At 45.0% G+C, this 27338-nt stretch overlaps 1 protein-coding gene across 3 annotated transcripts in view; it reads right to left on the reverse strand.

Annotated features, from left to right (window-relative positions):
- The window catches only part of CACNA1I (calcium voltage-gated channel subunit alpha1 I), a 1993092-nt gene that overhangs the window by 986215 nt on the left and 979539 nt on the right, over positions 1 to 27338 (reverse strand). For all 3 annotated transcript variants that reach the window (XM_069652938.1, XM_069652937.1, XM_069652936.1), the window contains exons 3-4: positions 19800 to 19911; positions 17119 to 17252 (exon numbers count right to left, since the gene is read on the reverse strand). In XM_069652938.1, coding sequence (XP_069509039.1) covers positions 17119 to 17252; positions 19800 to 19911 — 246 coding nt within the window. The remainder of the gene's footprint in view (positions 1 to 17118; positions 17253 to 19799; positions 19912 to 27338) is intronic.

Below are 27338 nucleotides of genomic sequence, written 5' to 3' on the forward strand. Positions count from 1 at the left end.
CTTTATTGTAAAGTTAATCCTACAAAAACTGAATTTTGTTACTGTTATTTCCTCCTCCGTTGGTTTGTCTATCCAAGATTGCTATCCCCTCCCTCATTTTTAGGTTTCGCTTCAGTCTTGGGGTACTCTACCACATCTTTTGGCTTCTTCATTGACTCTAATCTCAGTGTTAAAAATGATATTGAATGCATAGTTTGCGAGACCTTGTTTAATTTCACCTGTCTTTTTTTTTTTTAAAAAAGGTATTACTTCTTCCGACGACTATACATCTGTAAAGCCTTTGTTTTATCATGTTGGGATGGAGGAAATGCCATTGTAACAGGCCTTAAAATGCATTATATTCTGCAGCCCGACTTCTCACTTGGATACGGTGGTGTACAGGCTCGGACTGGCCTATATGTTATATATATATATAATATAATGTGGGCCAGTTTGATGAATTACTTCACTATGCAGCTAATAGTCTGGACCAGTGGTGCTGAATAAATATTCTTTAAAATGCACAATTTGCATCACATTTAATCAAAAAAGCTCCCACTGGGGTGTTATTCAAATAATGTCACTAAAGGAATAAAGAGACATTTACAAATGTGGGCCACTTTTTCATTGGTGCCTGAGACAATGTTATGGCCCAGTCCAACCCTGGTTGTCAAAGCACATTTCACTGACTTTCATTTCTATTGATTGGTTCCCCGTTCACCTGCACACTTTTTTCAAGGTCTGTCGCGTGAGTCAACCTCCCTATTTGGAGCTGTGTTGTTGGACTGGCTGCCCAACGTTGTGTCATTCCCATTTCTTTCCCCAAGCTTTTACTGCGGCTGCTCTGCAGGCTTGACAGGCCACCCTTGTTCTATGCATCTTCTTCCGTCTTAAAATGCATTCCAAAAAGCCAAACACAACATTTCCTTACAATAAGTTACAATTAACTTTTATTACAGAGCATTTTTTCCCTGCAACCTCTTTAATGATGCGATGTTGTTGTTTATTTCAGATTGTTGAAAGTGCATGCTAGTATAAGAAGTGTTGTGGAATTGTTACACAGTCCACTGTTTCCTTCTGGTTAGGGTCCAGCTTTAGAAAGTGTTCAAATAAAGGAAACTGTTCTCCACTTGCCAGCCCCAGAAGATGTCCACTAGATTTGGAAAAGTGACAGTCCTTAGCTCTCTGGAATGATCAGCAACGGGAGCCACGGGATTCGGGCCATACCTTTCCTGATATTTGGAGCCCTTTCCTAGAAGTGCCTGCCTGTCCAGTGCTTCGGAGCAAACCAATTGCGCCATGCAGAGGCGTTGCTAGGGGGTGGCTGAGGGGGCTATAGCCCCGCGTCTTTTGGCTGTAGCCCCGGATAGAATCTCAGGGGCTACAACCGAAAGGCTACAGCTAGCCCCGAATCCTGCCAGTCCCGACATTAGCTTAGCCCCTGATCTTTGCCAGACCTAGCAACACCCCTGGCGCCATGGTACAGCCCGGTCTCCTCATAGCTGTGAGCCACGTAGTCAGAGTTCAGCCCGGTTGGAGCAGGATGACCGAACATGCTATTTTCTGTTTTTTGAAATAAATTAGATTAGTGGGCACCTTTGTCCACTCAACAGATCAAGTTCTGACATCATTGTTGTGGAACTGGTTAATGGCCACTTCAAATCAAGCTCTGATTTTAGCTTTGAGCAAGCTATTATAAATAAATATTCAGAAATTAAAATTGACTGTACAACAGGGGGAGAATGATTGGCGAAAGTTTTGGGACCAAGACTAGGTCCAATTACTCTTTGCTGTTTATTTTGTTCGTTTTAATACAATTTTTGTATTATCTTTTTAAATTGTTTATGAATCGTTACTAAAAGGAATGTGTAATGAAATAGAGTGTAAAAAATGTCAATGTAAACTGAACACACTATATTTGTTAATAAAACAAATATATATATATATATATATATATATATATATATATATATATATATATATATATATTTTGTTTTGTCTTTGTTTATTTTAAACTTGATTATATTTTTGTTTACAACTGCATTAGGACAGTATTATGTAAACTACCATCTTGATAAACTATAAGACATAGCATGGTATGCAGCAGGGCTCTGTAGCCTGTGGCTCTCCAGATGTTTTGGACTATAACTCAATGAATCCCTCCCTATTGACTATAATGGCTAGGGCTGACAGAAGTGGTAGTCCAAAACCTCTCGAGGGCAAAAGTCGCAGACCCCTGGTATAGAACATTACACCTGAAAAAGGGAACGAATATCAAAAGGTTACCCCAAGAGCAATATAGCCAAACCCAATGATAACTGCCACAGTTCAGCGACAGATCCCAGATAAAGCCTTATATCTTCAATTCCAAATTAAGTGTGCAATGCACACTATTTAATGGCACTTGTATCACTACAGCTTTCATTCACGATGTAACTTTTCCTTTTGAGGTTAGATTCAATTTTATGAAATATGTTTGCATATTTGGATTCTCACATTTTATAAAGTGGTGAAAATAGCCTAGATCAGATGCAATTACGATTTGGAAATCTCTAGCTTCTGTTTTCTAATTCTAATTTGTCAAATGCACCAGCTGAACATTCTTGGGTATAAAAGCTGCAAACCTTTTATATTTTTACAGCAATGTTACAGGAAAATCTTCTCTGGTTTATTTTCAGGTTTATTCATTTTCTGAAAGGAAGATACATTATTGCCTATGCACGTTCTTCGATTAAGAAAATCTATTAATGAAATTTGCATATTTCACTTTGAGATGTTCACTTCCTCTGATGTCACTTCCCATTCCATATGTTAATGAATCGCTTGTCTAGTGTTTTGCAGATCTGGCACTGTCGTGATGCAAACATATTTGAAGATGATCCGTTTCAGAACAATCAGCCAACAAAATGCAAGGCGGACCAGGAGTCATGTGGCATCCTTTCTTGTGGTAAAGTAGATCATGAGTAGCAGCGTTCTTGAGTCTCTAAAGTATGTGAAGTCTAGCAGAGGGAAGACTGGGGTAACACCTGTGTGCATAGTCCATCCTGGATGAGATTGGGAGGTTGAACACCTGTCACATTTTCCAAGGCATCCAAAAAGATAATTATGTGTTTGGTGATGAAGGACCAATAACATCATATCCATGCATAGCAATGTCCAGTTACGTGACCTTTGCAATGATCTCCTCCATGTTGTCAATCTGAAGTTCCTCCTTCCATTGATCAAGGACTCCCCGTTGAAAGATCCTGTAAATGTGGGTTGATATTGTCTAATTCATTGTCTACTAATAATAGATTCTTCACATCTGAGGGAACTTCCACAATATCTCCATCAAAACCAATCTCACGTAGGTCAGAAGCCTTCTTCAGCAGAACGCACCTCGTAGATAAAATGCCCTGCTCATCAGATTGTATCACATTGTGGGGTGCATTTAAAGGCCCTAAACAGAAGTCCCTTGCACATGAATGGTAGGATTGTAAACACTGAAACAAAACCAGCCTGGCCTTTGTTTTTGTTTTTCAAGTAAAATTAAAGAGCCATGTGGAAAGGGGCCTACCTGTCATTACCAATGGATAAGCATTGTCTTAATTTACAAAAGAAGGAGGAATCGAAGATTCCTGTCACATGGAAAACAGGATTTTTAAACATTGAAAACAAAAACGGCCTGAACAGGTGTGTGCAAATAAAAACGGTTTGAAAAAATAAAACTGAAAAAATGTCACTGCTTACAGAAAAATGTCAGGAAACAAAACATGATGTGGGGGTTGACAAAGAGCAATGTATATTATGTTTCACCAACAAAACTCCAGTGACATTCGTAGAGCCACTTAGTCTTCATGAAAAAATCACTTCCAGCCTGGATGTCACATCTCCCGTTAATGACCAACCGCAATAAAAAATGTCCTGCTAAAGGCGTCGAAATTCGGTGTGCTCTGGACCTGCTGGCTCGGAAAGCATGGACTTCAAGAAAAGTCACCCTTGGCTGGGGCACAACTTATGTGTGTGAAAATGGGGGCACCCACTTCAAAGGGCAAGCTTTCAACACAAAGGAGACTGATAAAGGCCGGAAGCAGGAGCAGGACCATTTGTCCCACATGAAGATTCACAATTTATTTAAAAAGGACTATTATCATTTAGGCCTTTTTCTCAGTCATCATAAGGTGCATGGATTTTATCTATGTACGATTTTCTAAATGTAATTTACAGGCAATTTTGTGGATATAAAATCAATCTTCCTGTGACTCTGGGAACTGTAAGGGCCAGTTAAGCTAGGTTTCTGGCTGATCTGAACATTTTCCAAATGTTATAGTTGGTGAGCAGATGGAAAATGAAATTCAGGATATGCTTAATAACTTACATATTCATGAGTGTTTTACTTTGTATGGAAACCGCAGAAATGTGCCACATGACCGTGCTAGATCATACAGATTTGGTGGTTGGCTTATCTAGCTCGCCATGATTAGGTGAATCAGAAAATAATTTTAGTATGGCAGTTGCTAGTAGAATTATGAAGTTATGATACATAACTAGTTTTTACCAAAAAAGTAGGAAGGAGAACAAAGGGGCGATTACAAATGGGAATTTCCATATATTGGTACAGACCCCTAACCCAATCCTGACTTGGAAGCTGGGTTTGGGAGGAGAGAAAGGGTAACTGCCCAATCCTAGTGGCAGGGATAATTTCAGGGTACTTCCCAAAGATTGTAAAATTGGTCGTGCCAACCCTGCTATATAAGGGGGAGTGCACTAGGACAGACAGCCAGAGAAAAAGGAGAAAGACAGAAACAGACAGACAAGAGACAGGCCATCAGGAAGGCTGCTGGAACTTAACCATCTGACAGCTGTAAGGAGACACCAGAGTAGATTGCTGAGACTGCATCTGGGTGGAGCTGTCTATTTCTAGGAAGGCCTCAAAACTGACTGGGTCCTATGGTGGAGAGCGGCCGGCCATCTTTAAGAGTGGAGTGACCAGACCTCTGCCCTATCTTTCCAGAGTGTCCTGAGATGCAACTGGCTTTCCTGAACCTTAAACAGGCGCTTGCTATGTAGGTAGAACTGAGCCATGGGAAACCAATAGGTTGGGGAGTCTGTGTGCCTTGAATCCTTTACCTTTATAGTGAGTGGGGGATGGGGCAAAACTGTGTAGATCCTTAGCCTATGTAACCAAAAATATTAATTTCATGAATTCCCCATTTGGCAGAACACTACAGGGTGAATTTTGTCAAAATTTGAAATTAACACAGCTCACTTCCCAGTGTCCACTGTAAACTATAGCCTATCATTTATTTGGGTAATCCTTGATGTCCTTGTTGTCCAGCTGACCCAAACTTCTTTAAGGAAGTGTGGTGTCTGTTTTTAAATGAGTCCAACCTTTTTTATCCAGATTCCTCAACACAGGCCTTTAAATAAGGGGGGTCTGAAATCCAAAACTCCCCAAAGCATTCCTATTTTTCTGTCTGACTTCCCAACCTAGAACAAAGCAAGGGGGGGTCTGAAAAAAATCACCCTGTGTTTATTTTAAACCAAAATTGTAGGCAAAATTATAATTACCATATGTATTTTTACCAATCTTGAAATCCTACTGCTACCCATTTAAGCCTGCAGGCAAATCTAAATCACACAACATTAAATAAGTGCCGTTGTTTTTTAACAGTGTAATTATTTCGTGCAGTGAAATTTGCAGAAAGTAAGAATTGTGTCTGTGTTCTTTTTCAACTCACTTTTGTGATTTATTTATGCTGAGAGACGTTGATTGTGTTGTGCCATGGATAAAGTGGTGTTTTTGATATTGTCGTGCTAATTACTATTACTGTTAATTTAAATAAATACCAATATATTTCCCTTACACCGCCTGGTTCTTGGCTCATTGTTAGCTCAGGGGAGAGGGATCCAAGGGGCATGGTATGTGTCTGATATAGAGCTAAAGAAAATAATCTGTTAAACAGTTTGTTGTGTCACCACTTGAGTGGGGAGGGAAAGTACTCCCCGTGTTGAAGGTGGCTTCTCAATAAACCATTACAACATAGGTCACTAGTGTGGGGAATTTGACCATCCGCACGGTGGGTGTGCACTCACCTGAGCTTTTTTGAAATTTTAAATGAAATTAAATGGTGGTAGATCAACCACCGGAAAATGTTTGGGGCTAATCCACACACATTTTCCTATGCTCACTGCACGACCTATGCATAGACCCTTGTAACACTGGTGGACACGGCATACAGGCACAGTCCCCCCTGTTATCTTTAGTTGGGATATGTGTGAGCAATCTAACCATCTGCACGGCAGGGGTGCACTCACCTGGTTTTATAAAATATTTTTTAAAGAAATTGAATGATGGGAGATCAACCTCAGAAAATGTGGGGGGTAATTTGCACACCTTTTCCTATGCTCACTGCACAACAAACACATAATCACATGTACTCTGGGTGGACACAGCCTAAAGGTGCAGTCCTCCTGTCATGTTCAGTTAGAATGTGACAGCCAGAAGGACAGGAAAGCAGCAAGAGGAGGAGGGCAACACCTTCCTTCTACCATTGCCAGCTTAATTAACTATTAAAGTTTGCAAGGATCCGCCTTATCCTTTGTCCATCTGCTGGTGGCAGTGCATACTGATGCGAGTTAATTGAAGCAGGCCTGCGGGAAGCCTGGTCACAGGGCTGACAAAGGACATGATGCCAACAGCCTTTTGATATGCATCTTTGCCAACCTGAAGTCACCTCCTGTCCCTTGGTGTGAAGGGCAGTGAATGCCATGCCTGGGACAACTGTTTACAGTGGTCATCCCTGTAGGGGGGTCCCCATTCAGGAAGGTATGAGTATGTGATTTTATGGAGACAGAAAGTCTGCTCTCGCTATAACTTCAAGGGAGACCTGCACTTTGATCAGGGACCACAGAGAGCTCAATTAACCAGAGAGACTGTTTGATTCACAACAGAAAGGAAGATGGGTGAGAATTAGTAGTACATGTTTTCACTGCTTTACCTTTCCTGTTGCAAATCACTCTGGTTATGACCTCAAGCATATCAGAAGATTGTTGGTATGGACCCACAATTGGTTCATTAAGATAGGCTTAGCCTGCACCAATACCTCTGGCCCATTTAGCTTTAAATGAGGGGTGATCCCCTTTCTTAGCAGATCATTTGAAGACTTCTCAAGGAGTAGCAAGAAGAACTAATTTGGACCATGGCTGAAGGTAGAGTCTGACTTATAGCTTCCACCAGTGAAGGAAGGCCAAGATTTCCAAGAGGGAAGCACAACCCCTCCCCTAAGAATCTCCCAGGGAACAGAAGGAGATGCTGAATCCAGAGGACGCTCTAGCAGCTCCAGAACCAGTACCTAACCTGCACAAAGCATGCCCTGCTAGGCTCTGAGAGCAAGCTTCCTAGGTGGGAAGTGCCAGAGAGTCTCTGAACCTCAAGATGGACAAGGTCGTTGCCTGCAACACTCTCCTCAGCTTTGGGCCATCTGCCTTAAAGGACAGCACAAGCCCAGCGAAGAAGTTTGGAGGAGTGCACCGACAACCATCAAACAGCACCCACTTTTAAAGGACATTTTCGCGGCAGTGAAGCCCCTCGAGCTGCAACAGACTGCACCGCCGACTGTTGTCAAGCCACAGTCTCTCACCCCATCTGAGACACCTTGACCATTGCTTCAGACACGCCAACCAGCACTGAGACAATGATTACTGACCCAGAGCCGCCATGTAGGCCAACTTGGAGCCGCCCGACTGGCCGCGCAGGCCGAACTGCCTATCCCCTGATACCCGCAGCTGTCTCCTATCTTGAACTCTGTTGCAGAAGCTGCAAAGCACCCTGAAACTGACTCAACACTGTCAAGCACCAAGAACTTCTGCAAGCGCAAGATAAATTGTGGTTCTGTCTCCCTGGTCCTTCTTCGAATGCCACTAGTGACATTTTATGACCCATTGCTCCCCTTGTGTTGAAACCAAGCATCCTTGAACTGTTGGGATTATTTATCATAGCAACTACCCTCTTGTCAGTGCATCCATTTCCCTTCTTTGAAACTGTCTTACCTCTGCATTCCTTTACAGGGTTGGTTGTATTTCGTAGTGTGCTAGAACTGTCTGTTGTGATATTAATAAAGTAGAAATGTGTATACAACCTTGACTAGACTTTCTTTTTATCATTGGGTAATACTTGTTTTATCGGTGTGTTGCAAATAACCAATGATTCACAACCTTTCGGAGATAAGCCTATTGTTCAGTCCATGTTACCACAACTGGACAAGGAGTTTATAATTTGCTTGTGTTTTTACTCTGTTCGGATCCCTTCCTGTGTACTAGTGGTGTGCGACTGACTGTTGTTTTAGAAACCGATATTCATCACTGGACCACTTGTGCCCCGGAAGTTGATTCGTCGCAAATAGCCATGTTCAGCAGATCGTATCCTGTAGGTCAATAGCTCTGCTCAGCAGATCGTATCACGTAGGTTAATAGCCCTGTTCCGCAGATTGTATTCTGTAGGTCAGTAGGGCTATTCAGCAGATTGTATCACGTAGGTCAATAGCCCTGTTCAGCATATCGTATCCAGTAGGTCAATAGTCCTGTTCAGCAGATCCTATCCAGAAGGTCAATAGTCCTGTTCAGCAGACTGTACCTCGCCAATATTTGAACCATTCTACACAAGCCCAATGGTTTTCAAACCATTCTTCCCAAAACCGATCCATTTAAATGGATCCCAGTGTGATACAAAGCCATAAACCATAATTTCCCCAAATGCTTCAGGGTATAACACCAAGATTTCCTGTATGGGGTGTTTGCCATTAGCACCCCCTTCCATCTCCCCCCTCTTTTTCTATTACTGGCTGCTAACGGTAAAGCAAATGAAATAAGATGATTATGAAACAGCTCCCGGTTTGTGTCAGAGAGGACACTTGTTGGTTTTGTTCTAACACGAAGTAGAGTTTGCTGAAGACAGCTGCTCTCTAGTAGTCAAGATGTTTGTTGTTCGAATCGGGGGCGAATTCAAACTGACATTAGCACCCGGGTGGGGGGGGGGGGCATCCAATCAGGTGGCTAGGAAGGGTGTCTTGAACCACCAGTGAAAGCCTGCGTTCCATCCGACCTGATGGCCGGATCCCCCGCTGCCATATTCCCCCCAACCTCAGTCTTGTTTTTTTTTGTTTTCCTCCCCCTCCCCTTACCCACTTACCGTATTTCTGCAGCGGCGGCACTCCCCACCGCCTCTGCTCCTTCCTCTCCACTCCTGTAGACCACCATGCAAAGGGAAGAGGGGCTCCGAATGGAGCCTGCTTCCGTTTGCATGACGGCCATCTTGGAAAAGTATTTTCCTTCGTACAACGGGAAGCCGCGCGCATCCCATTGTACGAAGGAAAATACCTTTTTCTTTAGTGCCACGGTTTACCAATTTGCCAACCCGGGTGTTAATAGCATTAATCCCCCCATTCCAAGGGCTGGAACAGGGGCAGTTACCCCCCATTCCAGCCCTTGGAACCGGGGATTAACACCATACGATTATGTTTCCTCTCACCCCAGACAGGGGCCACGGCATCTCCTTGACCTATTGAGACACCTTCAAAAAGGAAGCAATAAAACAGGACAACTTCGACAATATCATTTCTCTGACTGCGAAAAAGCCAATTTTTCAACGTCTACACTTTTTTCCCTTGAGAAATAAGTATGAGTTACATTTTTAAAATAATGTATTCGAAGCTTTCAAAATTACACACAGTGTGGTAAAGAAGGGCTTAACACACATGCGAGAAATGCTTGTTACAATGTACAGTATTTCAAGGAGAGTTAGGAATACCATATTAGCCAACAAAACAGTGCAGGTTCTGGAGTCTTAAAAAAAAAGCATAAGCAGTGCGGCGTCTTGCAAAAAGGATACCTTTCTTGAACTCCCAATGCAGCAGCCATATGTTCCTTGGCGTAACTCAATTTTTATCTGCTGGTTTTTAAGGCCACTCGGGTTCCTTCCTCAGGCCGCAAGGAGGGCGTGAGGAAGAAGCCCACGCGCACCTAAAAGCGAGCGGATATGGACAGGGAGTTCGCCGAATACAGGTATCGCTCTTGCACGAGCCCCTCTTTCGTGATGTTAAAATCAACAACTACCTGCCATGTGCAGGGTGAGTTACAATTTTCCAAAACCTTTTTTCTTTTATCCACTCGGATCTGTGACAACCTACCTACGTTTTTTTCCCAGGTGAATTAGACATTACTCACATTCACTGTCTACAGAACACTGCCCACATTGCCTAAAACCCTCATGCTAGTTTAGCGGTAATCTCTCCATAACAGAAACAAATACTCTAGCAGCCGCCAACAGAAACAAATACTCTAGCAGCCGCCAACAGAAACAAATACTCTAGCAGCCGCCACATAAAAGAGCCCCTCATATGTTTGACCCGCACGCAGAGGTGTAGCAGGACTGTCCAACAAGTGGGGCCTGAATCTAATGTAGGTGGGCCCATCGGTGTCCATTCATTTTTTCGAATGCAAAAGTTTCGTATGATAATTTGTTCGAAAAAAATGTGAAAGTTTACCTTTCGAAACTTGGGTTAGGGTTGTGGGGGTGGGAGGGTGGCGTGGGGCTTGGGGGGGCTGGAGGGGATCCCCCCCAACATACACTAAAACCTTCTCGCGTTTCATGAAGCTGTCTGGTGCTGAAATCACAGTCCTGGACAGCTCCATGTAACGTTTCAAAGTTTTTTTTATAAACGGCATTTTAATGCCAATATACACAAATAACTTTGAAATGTTACATGGAGCTGTCCAGCCCTGTAATTTCAGCACTGGCAGCTCCATGTAACTTTACAGTGTTACAAACAAAATAGCATTGAAATGCTTTTTTTAACATGTAAAAGTGCATTTCAATTGAAACCAATCCATGACTATTGTCGACTGATTGGTTTAGAAAGAAATGCACTTGTGCATTTTAAAAATAGTATGTCGAAAGTTTTGAATTCGAATCTTTTGATTCGATACTTTTGTTTTTCGAATCTTTTGATTCGACCCTTTGACCATAAACCGTGCCCATCGCAGTGACATTAACATCTGTTAATGCCCACGCAGCGCTGCTGAGATGGCATTTACAGATTTTAAGTGGGCCTTGCCCGCTCAGGCCCTACGTTGTCTATGCCTCTGCCCCCACTGGTAAACAGTCCAAAATGATCATTCTTCGTAATGGTTCATGCCAAGGGTTTCATGTAAAGGTCAAACAGAAGAGGAAACCGTTAGCAAGCGGTTCTGCTTAACAATTTCGCTTCCTTGCAAGACTCACCCATTAGTGAACAGGCTGCGTGTCTAGAGGGTAAAATGTGTGGGGAGCTCCTGCTCTCCTCGCTGCACTCTCTCCCTGCTCTCGATCCCACCCTTCTCACCCTCTCCTGGGCACTCTTCATCTCTTGCCTGCCACCTTTGTCTTTGTGCCATTATTGCCATGCTCGTGTAGTACTGTTTTTCTTAATTGTAGATGCTATATATTGTGCCATGCACCACCTGGACTTTAAATTCTCATCGTAAAATTACAAGCCTGGTTTAATGCTTCACCCACTATGGTGATACCCTAGTAATCAAGTCTGCTGTGACCCAAGAGGACTCAATTCTCTACAGAGACAGTGGAATACTACTGGATTGAGACATTTACAATTGAAAGGCGAAGGTTTTAAGAACCTGACTATGATGTTGACCATAGAGTTGAAGATTAGCAAGAGTGTGAGAAGTGGACGCTTGTGAAGTTAGCATCAGTAGCATTCAGGGTTGCAGGTAGAGTTACCACAGACACACTGTTCGGGGTACATTGGGAAGACCTGGGGTGTGTTTGCTTGGAATACATCGCCAATTGGTATGTGACTCAGCAATAGAAAATCTATAGCCCCTGATGAATGTACAGCGGAGTAGAGCGCACACAGGACAGAAACTTGTAAAAGTAGGGCGTTGATAATAGAGGTGGAAAAATTGATCATTTGATCTACGCTCTGATAGCAGGAGTTCAATATTATATAAAGTCAATAGCCCGGTGTGATGTGTGATGTAGGATTGTATAATTAGGTTTATATCAAATGTATTCAACATCATTGGTTTTATTGAATATATCATGATTATTTATATTGTTAAGTATAAATTATGTAATAAAATTGAGAATGTATCTTTTATAAGCTAATTTGGGTATAGGTCTATATTTATTACAAAGACATACCTTAGGCCTTTCGGATGTATCATAACTAGAGCTTTCCTTTTGTTTAGAAATATTGTTTCACCCACCATGGGTCGAAAAGCCACAAGAGGACCAGCCATCAGCCACAGGGCCACCACCCCCAGCCGGCCCTGGCTTGTTACCCGTGCACTTAGTGCTGGACATGGCAATGATCAACTGTAGGATCCCGCCAGCAAAGCGGGGCGGCAGGGAGGGAGACTCAGGACATTTTTCTCAGCCTCCCTCCCACCCCCCACATAAATAAACATTTTCATTTCAGGACATTCATTAATAAATTATTAACAACTGGAAGGTAACCCAGAAAATGAGGAGCGTTTCCTATAATTTTGCAAGAACATTATACAAGATGCACGTTTTAAAAGTACAAGCTGTACTGAGATATTTTCTGCAGAATATAGTCGTAACAGGTGCATTCACAAGGATTCTAATCAGATGTTCCAGTGGTCTAGGGGGTGAGCCTCTCGACTTTGGGGCTGACGACCTGAGCTCGAGACCCGCCGCAATGAAAGCAGATGCATTAAAAGGGCGCAAATATATTTCCCGGGACCCAGGGAGACATTTTTTGGCCGGATCCGAGGAAATCCGGCCCAATGACCAGCGCTGCTTGCGCTCCTTCCCCGGTACGCCACTCACTCGGCAAAATACAACACAGAGGTTCCCGGTTTCATGGTATTCATTTTTCGAACATTTCCTGAGATTTGTCCATATTTGTTTGCTGGGCTTTTTAATTGCTACTTGTGCATTTGATTTTTTTTTTTCACAAAACATTTTATCAGGTTTTTCAGCATGGGTACAGTACACATCAACATCAACAATGCCTTACTCAACAGCATTTTTGATTTTGCTCTGGAAAATAATTAAGTTGCATCTAGTATCTCTCCACTTTGATTCCAATTAATAAATGACATTCGCGCCCGGCCGCCCAATAGGAGTCACTCAGCAATGAGTCTCTGGAGCAGCCTAAGCCGGCCTCCATTTTCGCCGTAAATGCAAATGGCTGCTTTCTGGGATTCTATAGGCCTAACAAAGAAACCCGGGACCAGTGGGCGAAGTGTGTGAAAAGAAGCAGTGGAACTATGGTCCCTGCTGGCCGGCCGCTCCCCATGAACCCCGACACCACCCCTCCCTCCCACACACAATACAAAGCCCCAAACACATGCGCCTGCTGCTTCAGGGAACGTTCAGTGCAAGTTCCAACTGCGTCATACACTTTTGTTTTAAAACGAAACCATCCTGGAACGGTTTCTTTTTAAAATACAAATATAGAACAGTAAAACTTAATTTAAAAAAGCAGAGGAGCATGCTTGCACCCATTTTGACCCTTGCACTGGACATATATACTCACATACAATATTCCCCCTGCGGCCAGCCCGAAAAGCCATTGTCATGCAAGGCACGACTGACCCTCTGGGGAAAGGCAACGATCAGGATAACCTTTCATTTTATTTTTAAATGAATACATACAGGAAAAAAGAGTGACTGCTGTCGGTATTTAGGTGTAAACGTCGGTGAAAACAGAAATCAGAGAGTTGCATGCCATGCACGTCACACAGACCACAAGGCACAGAAAGCATGGATGGGTACTCACAGTCCTCACTATGCAAGCAACACAAAGCCCAGACCATGTGTAAGATTGCTCATTCAACAACACATGAGACACACAGTGCACTTACCACAAGCACACAATGCACATACAACACTGTACAGCACTAAATGCACGCACCATGATATTATTACACACACGCTGTATCCCTTCCTCTCTATGTCTGTGACATCTCTATCCATCTCCCCCATCTGTTTATCTCCTCCGTGCTCACTTTCTTTCCTTCAGTAGACTAATGCCTGGATGCCCCTGGTGGGGGCACAGCAGAACACATTGCCGCCTCCATGCACAAGCGTAGGTGCTCTGAAACTACTGTGGTGGTGAGTATTAAAGCATATCGATAACAGAACACACCCAGTTCATTCTACCCCGAGGGTGGCAAGTGGGCAGCCCAGCCAGTAGAAGCCTGGGCCATGACTGAGCCCTCATTCCACTGGTTGACAGGGGGATCCCCACAGAGTCGTGCAATGGAACTATGTACTGAATGTGGGCAATCTAATCAGACAAAGAACACGAAAGCAACAGAACAATGTGCACTCCTGGCTACTTCTGGGGGCTGGGTTTAGTCCCTTAAATCCTATATGTATGAATTAAAGGTCAGGCTCCTGCGGGAGATGTAAAGGTTACGCAATTAAACCTTAGGCTTGCACTCGTGCGGCAGCATGACAGTCCTCCCACCCACCATATTCTAAAACACTGAGGCCCCATCTACCTGCCCCATCCAAATCTGCACCAACTCACACCAACTTCACCCCACTCCTGCCACCACCAAGCCCTCTCCTATCCAACTCACCCGCCCCAAAGACACACACATGCTTGCCACTCTGCCCTTTTGCCATCTCCCTTGCCCTGTCCTCCCATCTAGCCATCTCATGGCCATATCACGCCTTCAGCCTCCCACACTTAGGCTCTTCTCCAGGCACTCACTGTCAACTTGCTCCTTACTCCATGACTCTCACCCTTTTCCTTTCCCCCTCCCACCCAAAAACCTCGCCCGCGTTACCCACTATCTCTCACCTTCCCAGGTTCACACCCTTTTTGCGTCCTCCCCTACGTGCCCTTCGCTATTCATTTCATTCCCTATAGCAAGGAAGTTCCTGTGTTGGGTTAATGGGGGAGGGCTGGCGGCTGCGTTTGATGACTAGTGGGAAGAGGGTCGGAATACGTCTTGAAACATAATTGGCAAAGGGGACTTGAACAAGTATTGCCATCAGGTGGAAGGCTCGAGGAGAGCATGAATGGGGCCAGAGTTGAGAGGGGGGATAGGAGATATGGCCAATAGCCCTAGGCAGGTAAAAGAAGCAGAGTTAAGATGGGTCGCGGGGTGGTAGACATCGGCAGAAGTGTCTACGGCTCATGGAGAGGTGGGTTTGGGTGCAGAGGAAGGGGTTGGTAGCCAATAAGGATATGGTAAAGACCTGACATGGCATAGAAAAAGATGGGCAGAACCAAGCCGTGGCCCAGCAGATGCAGCCAATAGTGGACTGCGGACACAGCCTTCATGGCAGAGATGATCCTCCAAGCACTAAGGACTACCTACTGGACAGCCATTGGCATACGTTCTCACTCGCAACCTATTCTGGACAGAGTCCTGCTCTACCCTGGACTATTGGGGGATGGCTTGGGCAGAGGATTTTGAAGTCTCTCCTGCCCTCTTTCCGGGCATGGTGGAGGATGAGGGGGCCAGATACAGCGATGAAGGATGCCTCACAGAAAGGTGGAATGCAGGCTGGGAAGTAGGCACACTTATCCCACCTCCCTCCAGTATGATTGTCTCAGTCTCCCAACATCACACTGGTCTCCCTAGCGGCACATGTAACAAAACTCAAGGCTCACTGATACTCAATGGAATCACTCAGGGCCACACCTTGGGGCAAACAATGCGTCTACGCATGCATCCAACCACCAACTGAAGTATCCCACCACGCACCATACGACAACCCTGCACTTAGCACTCATGACCTCTCAAATGTGGGTATAGAATAATGCGTCCTAGCATGCAAGCAACACTAGCAACCAACGTAGCCCACAAACCCCCCCTCACTGTCCTTAACATTGTAGTCCAAAGCTTTATTATTCATTTGTGTACGGGTAACACATAATCTTCGAGGGGGCACTACGTAAATTGATACTTCCAACCAATATTTTTCAAACACTTCCTCTATTTTTTGGAAATGTATTTTATGCATTTATTCAATGGTGAGAAAATATTGATCAAAGAGTTAATACAATGTTAACTAAAAGTGGCTACTGTATGTTTGAAATGTGTTTGCGCAATGTTATGTATTTTACAATGAACAGTCTAACCTCTATGGAAACCCAGAATTTTGCAGCAAAGCAAACCAGAAATCTCACTGTGCTTTTCATCTCACTTGTGCAATTCAGATGAGTCCTCTACACATGCCTCATAACATAGCATAAGACATGCAGTAGAAAGGGCACTCACCACCCAACACAACTCCATTCACAAGACAAATGTTCCTACAGCCCCTATTCAAAATCCCCAATCAACCCTATAAAATGCCTTTTTAGCCCTACTAGCTTGAGCAGCGACATGCACTCTAATTTTCCTGACAGCAAAGAAGACATTGTAAACAAGTACCTTGTCAGACTCCTCCCATTGGCTAACAAAACCCAGCTGCATGAGCTCACAACTTTTCTGATCACAATCATCAATCCACTTGCTGGGAAGGCAGCGAGCATCTTTACAACAAAAGAAATGGGCGTACACCATAGTGCCTTTAAACCAAAATCATTCTTACCACAGAACTCTAAATATGAGGTACTCCCACCAATCAGTGCAAAGAATCGCCAGCAGTGAAGATGTAGCCTTTATTTTTCCACATCTTGAAACTGGAAGTGAAATGTAAGTGATCGTCATAAGGCCCAAAGTAGAGAGACTTCACCACCCAGCATCTGAGGGTGAAATCCGGAACTAATCTGAGTCAACTGTGAACCTCTGCTGGCTGATTCCTCCCCAGCCCACCCATCCTCACATACTCAGACCCTCTTTCAGACACAAAGAAAAATACCAATCTAATTTCAACCAGTTTTCTGTTTGTCGTATTTGAGGAAAAGAGCTCTGAGGATCTATTACCCAAATGTCATTTTTTTTAAAAAACCTTATTATTGGACACTTCAAGGATACTTTGTCTTCCTTTTTTTGAAAAACACATCCTGTGAAAGAGTGAGTAATCTTGTGCCATCTGTAAAGAAATGTCCTCCCAATGCTGTGTCCATCACATCGGTCACAACGATTAGCTATTTTCTTAAAAACTCAACACTGACAAAAAGTCAGAAGGATGACGTGAGTAAGAAAGTGTGAGGGGTTAGTCCTTACCCGGCCATGACGATAAAAAAGTCCAGACGGTTCCAGGTGTCTCCAAGGTAGCATTTCTTCCCGAAGACCCCAAGGGCCATCATTTTAACCACCATCTCCATAGCAAAGAAGATGTAGATGAAATCGTCGAACACCTGCCCCATTATCAGGAGTGAGGGGACAGAAGAGAAAGAATAATAACAATGAAAACAACAATAATAACAAGAGTTGCGTCAACAACTACAGAAACATTAACAATGAGAGCAGTAATGATGCCACTACTAACAGCATTAACAACAACAAAGAAACAAAGAACAAAAATCATAGCAATGACAGTTGTCAGGAGCAGGGTGTTGGTGAGGGGAGCGCAGCGGTGGTGGAGGCCGGTGCTGGCAGGCAATGCCATGAGGTAACGCCAGCCTTCCAAGCTCCCTGATTGGCTGTGATGTCCCAGGACATCACCTGTCGGTGGTGATGCTATTAATAGTACTGCTACTTTTAATAGTGAATGGAATAATAAAAACGATAATGCAAACAATACAACAGGGCGAGAAAGAGGAAATAAGGATGCACAAATGAGAGCAAAGAGTATGGGGCAATGAGGGATGGAGGGAAGTAGTAGGAATGAAGAAAAAGAGAAAGAGTCCAGGAGAGGAAAGGAGAAGGAAAGGAAGAGCGGGAAGTGAGATAAAAAGGTAAAGAAAGAATGGAGACACATAAGAAGATGGGAGAGAGAGAGGGGTGCATAGGAAAAGAAAAAATGTGGAGGGGAAAAGGGGCAAGAGAGAGCAGAAGAAAGGGATAGAGAAAGGAATGGAAGAAAGGAACATTAGGAAGAGGAAAGGAAGAGGTGAAAGCAAGAAAGACATAGATATTAAGGGGAAAAGAAAGTATCATGGCACAGGGATGGGGATGGGAAAAGAAAGGGGAAAGGGACAGAGGGGTGGGTGGGTGAGAATGGAAGATGCAAATGGTACAAGCACGAGTTTTGGGAAAAGTGATGAGGGAGGGGAAAAGCATGAGAAAGAAACGAGGAGGTCAAAATGGAAGAAGGAGACATGTTGAGGATTAGAGGAAAAGAACGACAGATCTAGACAGAATAAAATAAATGGAAGGTGGGAAAGAGGGTAAGGAAAGAAATTAGCCCTCGAAAATAGAGGAATTCAGGAAGAAGAGAAGGACAGAAAGAATGGGAGAATAGAAGATAGGAAAAGAAAAGAAAGGAGGGAAAAGAGAAACAGGGTGAGGGCGTCAGTGGAGGACAGTGGAAAGGCGGGCCTTGTGTGAGTCGGGGCCCTGGAATGGCCATGAGGCTGTCTTCTGTCCTACCCGTGCAGAATCCCCCCTCCTCTCCTGACGCACTGCCTGCCCCTCCTCATCCTTCGATGCCTGGAGCTAAGTGACCACATTAGACCCTCATTGCCACTGATGAGTGCTGGGCGCCGCTGGAAGGACAGCTCTGTCTTCTTAACACCTGCCGTCCACGCCTGTGAGAAGACGTTTCCAATTGCCTTTTATTAGGAGCCATAGATCGGAGAGCAGTTTTGTCAGGTGTTGCGGGATGGCCTGTAATTGTGAGTGTGGGACCACAGGTTTCGATTTGTTTGGTGCAGGGGGTTCTGTGCTACATGTCACATACGAACAGTCGCAGCAGGCTTCCGGAGGCCTATGCGCCACCCTCATGCTCCTCCATCACAATTACCATATTTTAGGCACCTGTCTCCAATTTGACTCTCTGTCCCATTCTTCAGTACCTGGCCTCTCTTGGCGACTGCTTATGATGAGAGGAAATCAGCTTCAAAGCAAAGGATTCAGAAGCGTATTTAAGTAAGAGTCAGAGGGTTGCTTAGCCCATTCACTCTTTGGCCTCTCTGACGGGAAATATCTGTAAGCTGACTGGCTGAGCGTGGTGAGATATGTGCTTCCCCCAGTGGCAGAAGTGCTTGCCTCACACACTATGGGGTGCAGTGCCTAGCCCAGTCAGCGGGGTGCACTGTCCTTAACTGCAGGACTTGCCAGTGTCCAGTGGTGCAGTACCCAGTAAAACTGCGTACCTAGCCATTCTTGAGTGGTCATTGAGGCAATTGCCCCCACCCCTCCATCAATTGCGCAACCTTCATACCTATAGCATCTGCATTGGGAGGCAGTGCCCATCTCAGCTAGTGGGGCACTGGCCGTACATTCAGAACCTGGAAGCAGTTGGTGGGGCAGGGCTTGCCTCAGCTAACAGGGGAAACTGGGATGTGTCATGATCGGTGGGACTGACCCAACCCACCCATGTCTGTGGTGATACAGTACCTGGAGAATATGGCAATGTTCTGTGGTGCAGTACCCAGTCTCGCCTGAGGGAGTCCTCTCTTTATCTTCACCAGAAGTCTGCAACCTGGGGCTCTCCAGATGTTTTGGACTGCAACTCCCATGAGCTCTTGCCATTGACTATGCTGTATGGGCCTGATGTGAGTTGTAGGCCAAACATCCTGGGAGCGGAAGGTTGCAGACCTCTGATCTACACGATCAGAGGTTACTGGTAAATCAGTTCCAACCACCACCACCGGGGGCGCTATCCCAACCTAGATGGCCTGGCAGCTGCTGTTGGAGCAGTCCCCAGTGCCACCAGTGCAAGGCATCCCCTATTCCCACTGGACCTGTCAGCAGTCAGTGATTCAGCACCCACCTTGGCCATCAGGCCTCGCCATCCTTACCTGCAGGATCTGGCAGCGGTCGGTGGAGCAGTCCACATCTTCGCAGGGCTGGAACATCCCCAGCGTGACGCAGTTGAGCAGGATGACCAGCATGCTGACGCACTCGAACCACGTGCAGAGGGCAGGAGTCAAGGAAAAACACAGCCATGCCAAAGGCAATCTCTTTTGGGCCTTACATATTCATCACCACAATCCACAGCAAACCCTTGATCTCTCCACCCCATGACCATTGGTTCACTGTCCCTCCCACCTTTGATCTTCCGCCTGCATGACATTTCCTACATTTCAGCACCCTTGCTTTGATCCGATCTTCTATCAACATTGATACAAACTTCTATTCAGCTCACCTTTCATGATCTTTGGTGCACTGCAACATCCACCATTGATCTTCCCCTGCGTGAACATTGGTACAATCCATCGTCCTCTCTTTGCCACCTCTGTCATGCCCAATAGTGCAATCTTATGCCATCCCTGCATATTTCCCTCTAATCTCATTGGCAAAATTTAAGATTCTCTGTTGACCACACGCTTTATTTTTATTGGTTCAATCCTATGCCCTCCTTTGAGCTCCTTCTTTGTGCCTGTTGGTACAATCCGCCTTTATCCCTCAATCCCCTCTACTTAACCATTGCCAACATCCATGAAACCCCTGTATCTTCCCTTGACCCACTTCTTCTTTCTTCTCATTGGTACGCCCCACCACCTCCCACTGACCCACTCAATCAAGCCCATTGGTACAATCCGCCATGCTCCCTTTGTTTCCAACTTCGCGGCTTCTGGTACCTTGACCTCCTTATCCCTACAAACCGGTGCAAACCAATATCTTTCCTTGATCTCCGCCTTGATGCTCATTGATAAACCCTCACATCCTCCCTGACGGCTCACAGTTCCACAATGTCATGTTCTGCTTTCACATGTCTCCAGTTCACCGCCCTCCATAACTATTTGCTATTAAAGCAATCTCCCTTGATCGCCCCCACCACGCGCATAGCTGTATGGCACAGTCCCCCTTGATCTCCTCTCCTGTATTTCTTTTGCCACACTTGACGCAGCAAGCGTAGTACCGAGAAGGAATGCTATGTTGGGGGGTTGGGTGAGAAAGTGCAACATTTATCTTTATGTCTTTTATGTATGAAGAGAGAGAAGTGCCCCAAGTTCTAAGGGAATGACCGCACTATTGATGTAGGTAATCAGTGACGTGTGAGTTGAAATGAAAGCAACACGTCAAGTTTTAATAAGTTGTTTACTTCAGCATTAGTTGAAAGGAGTTTTTGCACATCAGTGCGGGAAGTCGAAGGTTGCAATTCTGGGTAATCATCTTCTACTGCGATCGTTCACAGTAATTATTAGAGAAGATTCTATGGCTGCAAGTCCTGGGTCTTTAAATGTTATGTGCTGTCTGGCCCATAAGCTAGAAGGGCTCTTAGTCAATTGGCATTCATGGAAGGTGTTGACAATGTTTCAGCCTTGTATATATTTGTAAAGAGGCCTTCTGCAGGACTGGAGCTAGTGTGGGTTGCTCATGTGACCTTTCACTGGAGGAGAATCAGGGGCAGGCCATATGTGCGCAGTATGCAATTGCACAGTCTATATACAGGTTTTAGGTGTATTGCATGTAAAGGGAATGTGTGCATAGACAGCAGAGTGACAGGGTAAAGGTTCATAATGTGTGCAGAGGCATAGCGTGTCAGCAGAAAAAAAGTGCACAGTCTGAGCTGCACACACACACTCTACATAGAGCAAGTGGACAGAGGCACATGCTCCTACTATCTAAATTGGGAGGGCACAGGTGCAGTGCATGCATGTAGAGGTCTGGGAACACAGTCACTACATGGATAGGAGAAAAGAGCTAATTGTGTGGTAGAACAGGTTGTAGAACAGGTGCAACCCTGGGGAAAAACTCAGAAGACTGTCTTTACAATTATGCATACCCTTGTGCACACACAAATGGCAAAGTTTATGGGTGGGCTGCCCATGAGAAAGCTAAGGACACAAAGATTTGCTTTTGTGCCCACATACAGAATGCGGGCAGGGGGCAAGCTGCGGGAGTGGGTGACCGTGACTCGAATCACAGCGCACCCTGATTCGCAACAGGATGTTTTCTGATCTGGGGTAGATCTGCAGCTCTTCCCCCGGTGCCTGGTCTCCTCTGAGGCTGGTCCGGCGCGGCATTCCCATCACTTCTAGTGGAGTTCCACAGGGAGCGCCATAGCACGCAATGACCCTGTGCGGCCCACCCACCTGGAATCAGTGGCCGCAGCGAGGGTCAATGAGTTCCCTGCATCCTGCCCGACAGTTGCTTGTGACGAAGGCGAATAGTGCGTTTAGGAAGAGAGCATGTGTGCACAATATGACATGTGTAAAGTATGCAGGGCCCGATTCGTTGCATTTTTTGCAGTACAAAATGACTCTGCACTGACTTTGCACTGCAAAAATACACTTTGCGCAGTTCCATGAATCCGGGTTTGTGTCGGCAGTGCAAAGTCACTTTTCAGCAGTGCAAAATCACTTTGAACCGTACAAAAAATTCCACAAATCGGCCCTAATAGTTCATGCGTGCAGAATATATACCATGGTCAGGGCTATTGTGCACAGTAGTTTCTACCAAAGCCTCACTATTATCTATATGTATCATCATGAAAATCAGCTTTATTCAGAGAAATTCAATAAAAACACTACAAATCCAACCATTAGATAAAAAAATGATTCTATTTCATATACCATACATAAATACATACAGACAGTGTAAACTCTTAAACTAAACACATCTTCAACTAAATTCACATGGCCCATAACTCCATAAATGCCACTTCAATTCTTGTATACATTTTAGACACTTTACTTAAAAAAAATATATGTCTGTTGAAACAAGTACGCAATACAATATACAAGAAAATACTGATCAGGCACAGCTTGTGAAAGGGAATTAATATGTATGAGCTATATATAGTAAAAACAAACTTTAATTAAGATAGAGTAAGTTGAAACAGTTCAAGGTTTCACCTTAACTAGTGGGGGTGAAGAGCCGATACCCTATATCACATAAATACTATAGGAGCTTCACATGCAAGCTACACTACAAGGAGACGTGTGTGTCTCATGTAACGTTGTCCCATGCTATATGAAACATTAGTACACGGCAAAGGGTGTGTGATTGCCTCCCAGCTAATGGGGAGGCTCAGAACGTGTGTGGTAATCCCGTCGCCCTGAGCCTCCTCAGGGCTGGCGGCTGCCATCTCTCCTCACCAGGGAATCAGGTAAATCTTCTAACTCCTCTCCCCCTGCCGCATTTCCCACATTTCCCTTCCCTCCGCCCCCCTACACTTTCCTGCTTTTTGGGAGTGAACGCACTGGAAACACTCTTTCTTCCAGCGCGCCCGCCCCTGATCTGCAACAGGCCGCCATAGAAAGGAAGAAGGAACTAAATGTAATCCCTTCTTCCTTTCCATGCCGGGCATTTTTTGTTGACTTTTTTCCTTTTATTTGAATGACTGCAATGGAAAGGGAGCAATGGAAATAGAGTAGGGACTACTTGTAGTCCCTTCTCCCTTTCCATGGTGGGCATTTTGTTTGTTTACTTTTTTTATTGTTTTCAATGGCTGCCATGGAAAGGAAAAACTGGCTTCATTTTCCCTTCCGCTGAGGACATTTCTTTAACTTCTTTTTGGTATGTTCCCGAATTTCCACAGTATTTCAGAACAGAAAAAATGCTTTTAGTACCCTGGTTTTACAGAGTACTAATATCGGTAAGCCCCTCGCTTTGCTCGGGCCTGTAACTATGGGCCCCGGGACATTACTTGAAGCGGTAATGCCCCTTTGTTCGGGGCTTATTGCTTAATTACAGTTTAGCAGTGATCTGTCTTTCAATATATACTGACTAATCTAGTCCGTGTTCATTTTGCAATACATGTTAATCTCAGTGGCAGATTTCAGCCACAGTGCCTTCAACACCATCTTTATGCAGGTCATGTCTCGTCCTGCAGGTGGTCGTCAACGTTAGCCCTGTTTGTCTTTTTCCACTTTTGCTCAACAGAGTGGAAAATGAGAGTAAAAACAGGCAGAATTACCTCCGCGCTTTTTTGTTTTACTCTCCGTTTTGTGAAAGATGTAAATGCCTCCTGAAATGTACATTTGGCAGAGGATACTCACAATGGATTCCTATGGAATACAACAGCTTTTAGCAAGTGCTAAATGCAGGCACATTCCCTAGGAATCCATTTGTTTCATGACCGCATGAAAATGTCATGCAGGTGTAAATCTGCGTGCTTTTGCAGGCTGAGTGGAAATGGGGAGGAGGAAATGTGTTTCCCCTCTCATCTCCGACTCCACATGCAAAATGATTGTAAAATGCCAGGGGCGGTAACATCAGTGTTAAGACTGGTATAAGGCATTTACTGTTCATTCGCAGCCGGAAAAAGGCAGATTGACCAATTTCAATCCAGCTTTCGTGGGCGTGATTGTGAATTCACAACTGACACTGTTGTTAATAAACAAAATTCAAAAAAAGGCTGCCATTTTGGAACCTGGAGCTAGTCCCTTTTCTATTTAAATAACGGCAGACATTGTTTTCAAATGTTTTTTTCTCCAATGAGAGATGTGCTCGTGTTGAGCTCATGTACTGTCGGAAGGAAAATAAATGTAAACTATCTGCACCCTGGGAAATCCCAGGGTTGCTAATAGCTTTCAAGCCCCACCTGGGGAGTGGACATGGCGTTTTTAGCGGCCGGCAGCCCAAGCTGAGGCCCTCGCTTCACTCAGACCTTCCACAGCTCGGGCTGGCCGGCTGTTAAACGCCATGTGCACTCCCAGCCGGGGCGTGAAAGCTACAATCTTGCGGTTATTTCACGGCAACTTCCTTTACCCAGTTTACTACAGGTTCCAGTTACTCCCAATGGTGAGGGGGGCGGCACACATGGGCAGGGCACATATGTTATGTTACGTGAAGAGGTCTCGTATGGCACAACTCTGACCCGCAGTTATCCTGGCGCTGTTAAGGAAACCCAACAGGGAGAGGTAGTACCTAGAAGTCAAAACAACCAAAAGGCTGCTAGCCCCCACCACAAAAGAAGTGTGATTTTAGGGATTTCCTGAATAGAAAGTGATCACCAATCCTGCACAGGCAGAGGAGGAGAGAATTCCTGAGAGTGGAAGCTGCCACTGAGAAGGGCCTTCCCCCTATAGCAGCTCTGCGAAACCGAATCAAGCAAGGGTTGGCGGACCGAAGATTTCTGACCGGGGCATATTTGCTAAAAGATAGGAAGTCCCCAGGCCATGTAGAGCTCGGTGGACAATGCAAAGGCACTTACATTTTATTTTACTATCAACAGGCAGCCAATGGAGGTTTCGTAACACGGGGGATATACGAGAACACTTAAATAAAGCCGCAACTAAGTGGGCGGAGGAATTTTTCAAAATGGAGTCTATTGATGTAATACGTAGGCTGTGCAAGCAATGTGGCATTGCAATAGTCTAAGATCCCCGAAACCGCTGCAGAGACAACCGGCCCCTGGAGATCGGTAGCAAATATGGGCAGTATGAACATCACGTTAGGTAGATGGAGAGAGCATGCGTTCAGAACATACACAAACCTGGCCCATGTGTAGTCACTATATAATGTATGGGGGGGGGTATGGTACGATTTCAATTTTCGCATCGGCAGTGCTAATGTGCACATCATGCCCAACAACATGAAACAACAATATGCGTTTTTATGTAGTGCTTCACGATTAATTCCTCCCACTTCTAAGCACTGTACTGACAGGTGTTAATAATACCCTATATTATGGCACTCACTTCATCAACCTCGGAAGGACGGAAAGTTATGTCAGCTCTGCCGCAGGGCTGTAACTTGTAAAGTGCCCAGTGTCCTCATGTCAAAGACCAGCGCTCTGCTTGTGAGCTATCCACCTGGATATCACATCATGCACACACTACACGAGTAGAGCGGTAATGGTGTGCAGGGTTCGGAATGTTTGAACTGTATGTAGAGGGTTAGGGCAAGTGTCAATATGTATGTTCCTGGACAGGGAAAATGTGCACAGTATGTACACGGAAAAGGCGTATGTGCAAATTAAGTATAGGGGCAGCTGCTAACATAGCTCCGCAGGTTGAGCACTCGTTAGTGCGATCTGTGTGTGATCTGCGGGGCGCCAGTTCGAATCGCAGCCAGGCCAACTCAGCCTTTCACCATTCCGTATCTCGGCAGCGTAATTCCTGCACAAGGCACGTGTGAACATTGCGTAATTCTCTGCGCACAGGAGCACGTGCAGAAAGTTCTTGATAATTGGGCACATGTCTAGAGTACGTTCTTGGAAAGGGGGTGTGCAGTGTGGAAGATTTGAGGTGCCGAAAGCGATGATGGGCAAATAGAGCACTTTAATTAAGGAAAGAGCGTCCCATTCCCAGTGCTTTAAGTGGGCCGGGGCCTGCCGGGGCCGGGCCCCGGCAGTCTCCAGAAAGTGGGGCTGAGCCGGGGCCCAGCCGGGGCCCCCCATCCCACACAACATTGCGGGATGCATTATCCCGCCGCAGCCGTGACGGGAGATGCGCCCGTCATTATGTTGGCCAAGCTGACAGAAGTGCCAGCCAGCCACAGCGACGCTGAGGCTGGCGGCACTTCTGTCAGCTAGTGTAACTCCCTCTGATGACCCCTCATCAGGGTCATCAGAGGAAGTTACTGTCCCTTTGTTTTCCCTCCCCAGGTCACTGACCCCCGCGGGCTCCGTGATCTAATATGCAGATTAAATCATGGAGCCCGCGGGTTCGCAGAGGGTGAAAGACACCTCGGGCTCAGTGATAGCAGATAGATCACAGAGCCGGAGGTGCCTTTCTCCGTCGGCAAAGCTTTATAAAAGATGCCTTGAACTGTGTACGTTCAAGCCATCTTTTATAAAGGTAGAAATATTTCTATGTTTATAAAAGACGGCTTGAAACGTGCACAATTCAAGGCATCTTTTATAAAGCTTTGTCGATGGACAAAGCCACCTTGCGGTTTGTTTTGTCCGTCATGCCTTGAATTGTTTACGTGTCAAGCCATCTTTTAGAAACATAGAAACATGTTACAAATATCTATGTTTATAAAAGGTGGCTTGAAACGTACACAAACCATAGTAAGGTAAGCACACAAGTGTGCATAACTTACTATGGTTTGTGCACTTTTCAAACCACCTTTTATAAACATAGAAATATGTAACATTGCTATGTTTATAAAATATGGCTTGAAAAGTACACACACCATAGTAGTACGCATACAAACATATAAATGCTCACATACATTTATATATTTGTTTGCGCACCTTACTATGATTTGTGCACTTTTAGGCCACGCCCACAATGAAAGCCCATGACAACGCAGCAACTGCATCCTTAACCTAGTATCAGTGTAGAGCGGCCTCAAATGGCCAGTGTGTCCCAGGAGGACAGGAGACCCAAGATGTCGGGAAACAGCCCCAGAGAACCTGTGCAGGATGCAAAGAGCACTGACCTCAAAATAGGAGCCTCTCGGCTGGGCTGCACGACCACGTGAAGGCAACGCCGTGT

Source organism: Ambystoma mexicanum, chromosome 3q, assembly GCF_040938575.1.
Source record: "Ambystoma mexicanum isolate Mex_15411 chromosome 3q, UKY_AmexF1_1, whole genome shotgun sequence".
Taxonomy (NCBI): Eukaryota; Metazoa; Chordata; class Amphibia; order Caudata; family Ambystomatidae; genus Ambystoma; species Ambystoma mexicanum.